The sequence below is a fragment of the Notothenia rossii genome (genome assembly GCF_949606895.1).
Source record: "Notothenia rossii genome assembly, contig: scaffold_268, whole genome shotgun sequence".
Classification (NCBI taxonomy): Eukaryota; Metazoa; Chordata; class Actinopteri; order Perciformes; family Nototheniidae; genus Notothenia; species Notothenia rossii.
In genome coordinates this window covers 47,501-56,908 of record NW_027639753.1, presented here as the reverse complement: position 1 = coordinate 56,908, position 9,408 = coordinate 47,501, and the positions used below count along the sequence as shown (strand labels likewise).

The 9,408-nt window shown below is 48.2% G+C and overlaps 1 protein-coding gene across 1 annotated transcript; it reads right to left on the bottom strand.

The window, feature by feature from the left end:
• Positions 1 to 8: 8 nt before the first annotated feature.
• Positions 9 to 4,134, bottom strand: LOC307027443 (uncharacterized protein; the record flags this gene model as incomplete). The annotated part of the gene is made up of 5 exons (XM_079695689.1): positions 9 to 376; positions 515 to 603; positions 3,316 to 3,763; positions 3,840 to 3,899; positions 4,126 to 4,134. The coding sequence occupies 5 exons, from the start codon at positions 4,132 to 4,134 to the stop codon at positions 170 to 172; spliced, it is 813 nt and encodes a 270-aa protein (XP_079551815.1). The 3' UTR covers positions 9 to 169.
• Positions 4,135 to 9,408: the final 5,274 nt, after the last annotated feature.

Below are 9,408 nucleotides of genomic sequence, written 5' to 3'. Positions count from 1 at the left end.
CTCGAGATACAAAATGTGTGTATTTAAAAAATAAAGACACAAGCGCACAGTCTGCTCTGATTGGTCAGCTGGCCGGTTCTGTTGTGATTGGTCAACCTCTTAAGAGATGTCCCGTGCAATGTGTTGGAGCGCGAGCCAATAGGAGCGCGAGTGTTCTGTAGTGATGTCACTATGTTCTGGAAGTAAACAAAGGAGTCCAATGGAGGCGTTTCAGACCCTCTACATGCAGAGGGAACACCACAGAAGAAGAGCAGAGGTCGACTAGAAGCGCCCGTCTCACCCCGTGATGCCTCTGGTGATGAAGATGATGATGAGGGTGGTGGTGGTGGTGGTGGTCATGGGGTCTGCTGTGGGTCTCCTCCCGGTCAAACTGAGCCTGAGTAGAGAGAGCAACAACTTTGAAGACATGCAGAACGACCACAAAGACACTCAGACTGCTGCTAAGCAACAAGAAGACAACAAACAACAACAAAGTAGAAGTAGTGGTGAGCGTGTCTACAGGTGAGGGCGTTACCTGCAGACTGCGAGCGAACGCCTCGTCTTCCTCCTGCTGAGCCGAGCGCACCACCTCGTCATCGTCACTGATCACGATCTGCAGTGGAGCTGAGGGAGGACACAGATCAGGAGCAACTCAGAGATATCCTCAATAACAGAAACACAATCTCAGGAAAGAAATCTATATTTTAAGAACATTTATTTTAGGAAATGAATCTGAAATGTATGAAAAAAGTTTGAATTTTTGAGATTATTTTTTAAAGGTCCCGTGACTCACGGCCATCTCTACTGATCATAGTTCCAATGTTGAGGTCTAGAATAGATTCACATTGTTCAACGTTCCAAACTCTCATTGCTTTCTCAGCATCTCTGTATATGTGTATTCACTCTCTGTCCTACACGGCTTGTTGGAGCTCCTGCCCCAACCCCCCCCTCCCCTCCCTGTGCTCTGATTGGTCAGCTCGCCCACTCTGTTCTGATGAGTCCACCACCGTTACAGCTGAACATCAGTGATTATGTTTTACAATGGCGTTTGTTAGCAACCAGTAAATGACCCCAGTAATGACAACAGGTGAGAATGCTGCGTGGGGTCTGGGTGCCGTGTTGGGGGGCTCGCTGCTCCGAGGAGCGGACAGTGTGAGCTGGATTACACACACACACACACACACACACACACACACACACACACACACACACACACACACACACACACACACACACACACACACACACACACACACACACACACACACACACACACACACACACACACACACACACACACACACACACACACACACACACACACACACACACACACACACACACACACACACACACACAGGTCAGAACCAGAGAAGCAGGACATGAGACCTTTAAGATAATTTTAAAAATAAGTGAATATTTACCCAAATAAAAAATATAAATATGAATATCTTCAAATATTTCCCCAAAAAAGGATAAATATTTTTAAAAAACGTCTGAATATAATAACTTTATTGATGGACTTTTATTCTGACGGATATCAGAGGTGTGTCTGATGTGCCAGGAACAAAAACACCCAGTCGTGACATTATTTATGACAATACATCCTTATTGTTGTTGTTGACATGTGTATCTTCACTTCTTTAGCCTACTCTTTTTCTTCTTGCACTTTTTGTATAGTTCTTTTCATGTGTTTTATGTCTTGTATATATTGAAGCTGCTCTGTTGGAGGAGCCTGGGACTCTTTCATAGCTCATCTGTAGCTGCTGAGCAACGGTGATAAGTAACAACGCCTCTTGTAACCTCCTTCAGACTATCGCTCCTGATATTCTACCGTTTCTCATTTCATCAACACTTCTCTAACTTCTGGTCACTTTCCAAACAGTCTCAAGGAGGCAAGAGTAAACCCTCTCCTAAAGGAACCCACTCTCAACCCGTCTGATGTTAGAAACTACAGGCCTGTCTCTCTCCTCCCGTTCCTGTCTAAAACACTTGAACGCGCTGTCTTTAAATAACTCTCCTGTTATCTCCATCAGAACAACCTTCTGGATCCGCACCAGTCTGGTTTCAAGGCAGGTCACTCAACAGAAACTGCTCTCCTTGCTGTCACTGAGGAACTGCACACGGCTAAAGCAGCCTCCCTCTCCTCTGTCATCATCCTTCTGGACCTGTCTGCTGCATTCGACACGGTGAACCATCAGATCCTCCTTCGCACTGTCCAAGAACTTGGAGTTTCAAGCACTGCACTTTCCCTCCTCACCTCATACCTCAAAGACCTACAGGGTAACTTGGAGAGGGTCCGAGTCCGACCCTTGTCAATTAACTACAGGGGTCCCTCAGGGCTCTGTTCTCGGTCCCCTCCTCTTCTCCTTGTACACAAACTCGCTCGGGTCTGTCATTAGCCCGCATGGTTTTTCATACCACTGCTACGCTGACGACACCCAACTAATTCTGTCCTTTCCCCGCTCAGAGACCCAGGTCGTCGCACGCATCTCTGCTTGCCTAGCAGACATCTCTCAGTGGATGTCTGCTCACCACCTCAAGCTCAACCTTGATAAGACTGAACTGCTTTTCCTTCCTACACACTTTACAACATCAGGAGGATACGTCCCCAGCTGACCCAGAAAGAGACGCAGGTTCTGGTCCAGGCTCTCGTCATCTCACGCCTAGACTACTGCAACTCCCTCCTGGCTCGTCTACCTGCATGTGCCCTCCGACCTCTGCAGCTCATCCAGAATGCAGCGGCTCGTCTGGTCTTGAACCTTCCTAAATGTTCCCACACCACACCGCTCCTCCGCTCCCTTCACTGGCTTCCAGTAACTGCTAGAATCCACTTCAAGACTCTGGTACTTGCGTACCATGCTGTGAATGGATCTGGCCCTTCCTACATCCAGGACATGGTTAAACCGTACACCCCAGCACGTGCACTCCGCTCTGCATCAGCCAAACAGCTCGCTGCACCCGCACTGCGAGGGGGACCCAAGTTCCCATCAGCAGAAACACGTGGGTTTGCTATCCTGGCTCCAAAATGGTGGAATGAGCTCCCCATTGAAATCAGGACAGCAGAAAGCTTACACATCTTCTTCAGACTGAAAACTCATCTCTTTGGACTCCACTTCCAGAGATAGAATTACTAACAAAGCACTTATATACTAATAAAGGGCTGGCTGATCTAAAGCCAGTTGAGTAACACTTGAAATGTTTGGCTCTATGAAACCTGATGAACTTATATGATTCTGATTTCTTCAAGTTTGTATCTTGTTGGTCGAATGCACTTATTGTAAGTCTCTCTGGATAAAGGCTTCAGCTAAATGTGATGTCTCGAGTCCTCCTCACCTGTGGAGGAGTCGCCCGGCTCTCCGTCGTTCAGCCACTGCTTCTCCTCGGCAGTGAGGAAGGACAGAGATTCAGACGAGGAGGAGGAAGGAGGCGTCGCTGCATCCAGACGCTTCTTCAACCGGACGCTGAGACATTCAGGACTGTGGACACCCTCTCCGCCTGTCTCTGACACTGGGGTGAGGTAGGAGGAGGAGGAGGAGGAGGAGGAGGAGGAGGAGGAGGGAGCAGTGAACAGCGAGGACTCCAGCCAGCTGACCTGAGGAAACGTTCTGAGAGACGAAGCAGGGAAGAAGCCGACGCTCTGCTCCGTCGCTGCAGCCAGACGTCTGCGTTTGGGTTTATGAGGAAGACCCAGAGAGCCACCTGAGATCACCTGAGGATAGGAAGACACCTGAGGACAGGAAGACACCTGAGGACAGGAAGTCACCTGAGGACAGGAAGTCACCTGAGGACAGGAAGTCAGCGTCAGGACAGGAAGTCAGCATTATGCTTGAATACAGAATGTGTGAGCAGGGACTCACAGGACTGAAGTGTGCGTCTGTGAAGCGACTGCGTCTCCTCCGTTTGCCGAGAGCAGCGGGCTGAAAACCAGACAACAGGTTAGAACATTAAAGGTCTCCTATTGTATAAGGACATGACTCTGAAGTGTCCTTGTAGCCCCCCCCCCCCCTTCTCTTCCAGCTGTTACTAAGGACATGACTCTGAAGTGTCCTTGTAGCCCCCCCCCCCCCCATCTCTTCCAGCTGTTACTAAGGACATGTCTCTGAAGTGTCCTTGTAGCCCCCCCCCCTCTCTTCCAGCTGTTACTAAGGACATGACTCTGAAGTGTCATTGTAGCCCCCCCCCCCCTCTCTTCCAGCTGTTACTAAGGACATGTCTCTGAAGTGTCCTTGTAGCCCCCCCCCTCTCTTCCAGCTGTTACTAAGGACATGTCTCTGAATTGTCCTTGTAGCCCCCCCCTCTATTCCAGCTGTTACTAAGGACATGACTCTGAAGTGTCCTTGTAGCCCCCCCCCCCTCTCTTCCAGCTGTTACTAAGGACATGTCTCTGAATTGTCCTTGTAGCCCCCCCCCTCTCTTCCAGCTGTTACTAAGGACATGACTCTGAAGTGTCATTGTAGCCCCCCCCCCCCTCTCTTCCAGCTGTTACTAAGGACATGTCTCTGAAGTGTCCTTGTAGCCCCCCCCCCCTCTCTTCCAGCTGTTACTAAGGACATGACTCTGAAGTGTCCTTGTAGCCCCCCCCCTCTCTTCCAGCTGTTACTAAGGACATGTCTCTGAATTGTCCTTGTAGCCCCCCCCTCTATTCCAGCTGTTACTAAGGACATGACTCTGAAGTGTCCTTGTAGCCCCCCCCCCCCTCTCTTCCAGCTGTTACTAAGGACATGTCTCTGAAGTGTCCTTGTAGCCCCCCCCCTCTCTTCCAGCTGTTACTAAGGACATGACTCTGAAGTGTCCTTGTAGCCCCCCCCCTCTCTTCCAGCTGTTACTAAGGACATGTCTCTGAATTGTCCTTGTAGCCCCCCCCTCTATTCCAGCTGTTACTAAGGACATGACTCTGAAGTGTCCTTGTAGCCCCCCCCCCCCCTCTCTTCCAGCTGTTACTAAGGACATGTCTCTGAAGTGTCCTTGTAGCCCCCCCCCTCTCTTCCAGCTGTTACTAAGGACATGTCTCTGAATTGTCCTTGTAGCCCCCCCCTCTATTCCAGCTGTTACTAAGGACATGACTCTGAAGTGTCCTTGTAGCCCCCCCCCCCCTCTCTTCCAGCTGTTACTAAGGACATGACTCTGAAGTGTCCTTGTAGCCCCCCCCCCCCTCTCTTCCAGCTGTTACTAAGGACATGACTCTGAAGTGTCCTTGTAGCCCCCCCCTCTCTTCCAGCTGTTACTAAGGACATGACTCTGAAGTGTCCTTGTAGCCCCCCCCCCCCCTCTCTTCCAGCTGTTACTAAGGACATGTCTCTGACGTGTCCTGCTCCAAACCCCAAACAGATCCTTGTAGCCCCCCCCCCCTCTCTTCCAGCTGTTACTAAGGACATGTCTCTGAAGTGTCCTGCTCCAAACCCCAAACAGATCCTTGTAGCCCCCCCCCTCTCTTCCAGCTGTTACTAAGGACATGTCTCTGACGTGTCCTGCTCCAAACCCCAAACAGATCCTTGTAGCCCCCCCCCCTCTCTTCCAGCTGTTACAAAGGACATGTCTCTGAAGTGTCCTGCTCCAAACCCCAAACAGATCCTTGTAGCCCCCCCCCCATCTCTTCCAGCTGTTACTAAGGACATGTCTCTGAAGTGTCCTGCTCCAAACCCCAAACAGATCCTTGTAGCCCCCCCCCTCTCTCTTCCAGCTGTTACTAAGGACATGTCTCTGAAGTGTCCTGCTCCTAACCCCAAACAGATCCTTGTAGCCCCCCCCCCCCTCTCTCTTCCAGCTGTTACTAAGGACATGTCTCTGAAGTGTCCTGCTCCAAACCCCAAACAGATCCTTGTAGCCCCCCCCCCTCTCTCTTCCAGCTGTTACAAAGGACATGTCTCTGAAGTGTCCTGCTCCAAACCCCAAACAGATCCTTGTAGCCCCCCCCCTCTCTCTTCCAGCTGTTACTAAGGACATGTCTCTGAAGTGTCCTGCTCCAAACCCCAAACAGATCCTTGTAGCCCCCCCCCTCTCTCTTCCAGCTGTTACTAAGGACATGTCTCTAAAGTGTCCTGCTCCTAACCCCAAACAGATCCTTGTAGCCCCCCCCCCCTCTCTTCCAGCTGTTACTAAGGACATGTCTCTGAAGTGTCCTGCTCCAAACCCCAAACAGATCCTTGTAGCCCCCCCCCCCTCTCTTCCAGCTGTTACTAAGGACATGTCTCTGAAGTGTCCTGCTCCAAACCCCAAACAGATCCTTGTAGCCCCCCCCCCCCTCTCTTCCAGCTGTTACTAAGGACATGTCTCTGAAGTGTCCTGCTCCAAACCCCAAACAGATCCTTGTAGCCCCCCCCCCCTCTCTCTTCCAGCTGTTACTAAGGACATGTCTCTGAAGTGTCCTGCTCCAAACCCCAAACAGATCCTTGTAGCCCCCCCCCCTCTCTTCCAACTGTTACTAAGGACATGTCTCTGAAGTGTCCTGCTCCAAACCCCAAACAGATCCTTGTAGCCCCCCCCCCCCCTCTCTCTTCCAGCTGTTACTAAGGACATGTCTCTGAAGTGTCCTGTTCCAAACCCCAAACAGATCCTTGTAGCCCCCCCCCCTCTCTTGGAGATATAACCACTATTTTCAATTTGTGGGGATAAAGGACGCAAAAGATATTACGGTCAAATGTAGACTGTGTGCAGGACAGCACCTAACACCTAACTAATTTTTAAAGTAAAGTTGTTACTTTTATAATTTAGTAACTACTAAAGTAACTAGTTACTTGTACTAACTATAACTAGTTACTTTCTTAAAGTAACTTGCCCAACACTGGTTATGTATAAGAGACATCAGAGAGTGCATTCTGCATGATAGGGGAGCTTTGAGTGACGAGTCCATCTCCTCTCACACTGATATGAGGACATGTCCGTGGTACCTGGGGGTCTCGGGCACTAAGACGGACAGGTCGTGGTGCAGGCAGCCTCGGTTCAGAGCTTCGGGGCTGTTGGGCTCAGAGGAGCCGGCAGACCGATCCTCCATGGTTAAAAACACCCCCGAGAATCACCTCCACTGCAGCCTCATGGCGTCCAGCTGCAGGGGGGGTATACCTGGAGAGAGAATTAGAGAACAGGTTCATATCATGGTCCGCCTGCAGATGGTCTTATTGGGATCCGGAGATGTTGAGACCCCAAAGTTTAATGATTGAAATGTACAGTAGGGTCTCCAGATCATAGAAACTGCCGGATGCTAACCTGCAGATGCTGGGACATTAGCACAGTTAGCATGAGTTGCTTTAATTAGCAGAATATGTGGACTAGAGTAAATGTCTTGGTAGATTTGGACCATGTTGGGGGTTAGTGGGGATGCTGAATCCATTTCTGACACTTTCTGGATCAAGAAAGTCAGTTTGAACCAGAGAGTAACCATATCTGTTCTCTCTGTGGGCTGGCTTTTATTACATTTGAAGATTTAGGAGACTCTGGACCATTTGGATTGAACAGATGGTTTCTTTTTTGGAATATAAAGTGTCCACAGTAGAGATAATAGTGTTTATCTTGTGCTCTCTATATCCAATGGTCTCAACACTACTCATGGTGGTCAGAATCAGTCCACAGAGAGAAGGGATGTGGACACTTTCTGGTTAAAACTGACATGTGTGGTCCTGTGGGTGGGTAAACAAACACACACACACACACACACACACACACACACACACACAGAAAGAGAGACAGAGACACAGTCAGAGAGAGAGAGAGACAGACAGGCAGACAGACAGACACACAGAGACACAGACAGACAGAGACAGACAGGCAGACGGAAAGAGACACAGACATACAGATAGACACAGACAGACACATGAAATCAGCTTTCCTCGTGCTGGTTGAGCTGCTGAGGGCCATGTATTGGCGTTACAAAGAGAGGAAACACTCACATTGAGCTGAATAACTGTTCTGCCGTTATAGTGTGTATAAATCATACTTATCAAAGAAACAGGAGCTACAAAATACATTCAAACTCAAATCAGGTCATGTTGTTAGCTGCTAGCTGTTAGCACAGAGCTAGTAAAAGTAGCTATAGATACATGAACGCGAAGTTCAATGGGTGTAAAAATCAATGAAACTTTACTGCTAACAATGAACACAACATTATAAACACAATGGTTATGACTTTTACCTGAAATCTCTCCTTCTTTTAGACGTTTTTTAACAAACGATCCGTGTCTCAGCCGGACTCACAACAGGAAGTGCATTTCGAAAGAAGAGTATGAACTTCCGGTGTCAAACGAAATACCCTCCGAAACGTGATCAAAGGAGAAGTACTCAGATCTTGTACTTGCATTATATGCTCCGACCGTCCACACTCACAACAACGGCCTATCGAGACATAAATGAACCAGCGACTGTATTCCCCATGACACAGACAGTCTGTAGTTTGTACTTGTTTAACTTTTGTCTAGTTTCTGAACAGATATGAAGAGCTGTGAGCTCTGAGGCTAACAGCTAACGGCTGATGTTTTGGTTTTGTGTTTCGCATTGAAGATGACGTCACGGCTCCGCATACACTGCGTTACTATAGATACTGCCCCAGCTACTAAACTAATGGAAACGCAGCATAAAGTGAGCCTGGCCTAACCATACCGTTAAAAGTAGAAGTACTTATGGCGCTTTTCCACTGCAGGACCTAGCACGTATTACTAAGCCGGGTTTACTACGTTAGCTTAGCCGATCTCCATTCACAAAACACGCATTTTAAAAAGGTTTTTCGCCTGCCGTCTGTCTGCAGACTTGTCAAAGCATTAATTCATGTTTTTTACTAACCGGTATCAGTACGTTGTTACCTCGGCATCATTTAGAAACATGTATTATAATTAAATCACGGTAAAATATGTTCATTTTGTTGTAGTTGTAGCCCCCTTGCCAACGATTCTCTCTGGCCAATCAGCAGTCGAGAGTGTTTACGTCACTAGTTTAGCATATTCAGCCTGGTTGTTGGCCCGGGAAGAACCTCGATTTTGGAGTTCCAGAAAAAAGGTGAAAAAGTAGACCTGAGCCGGAACTACCCCTAGTGGAAAAGCAAAAGAACCATGCTACGTGCTGCCGTGGAAAAGTGCCATTAGATCTTGTACTTGAGTAAAAGTACTCAGATCTTGTACTTGAGTAGAAGTACTCAGATCTTGTACTTGAGTAAAAGTACTCAGATCTTGTACTTGAGTAAAAGTACTCAGATCTTGTACTTGAGTAAAAGTAGAATCATTGTAGTAGAGTAGAAGTACACAGTAGCATAAACCTGAAATACTCAAGTAAAGTACCTGTAAAGTGTACTTGAGTAAATGTAACTTTACGCCTCTGCATGTAAACACAGGGTATATGCAGGAATCCTGAAGTCAAATTTAATCCCTTTTAAGACCTTTTTTAAGACCCTTTCCATACATTTTAAGACCTCATCGCACTTTGAGTTCTAACCGGTTACATTGG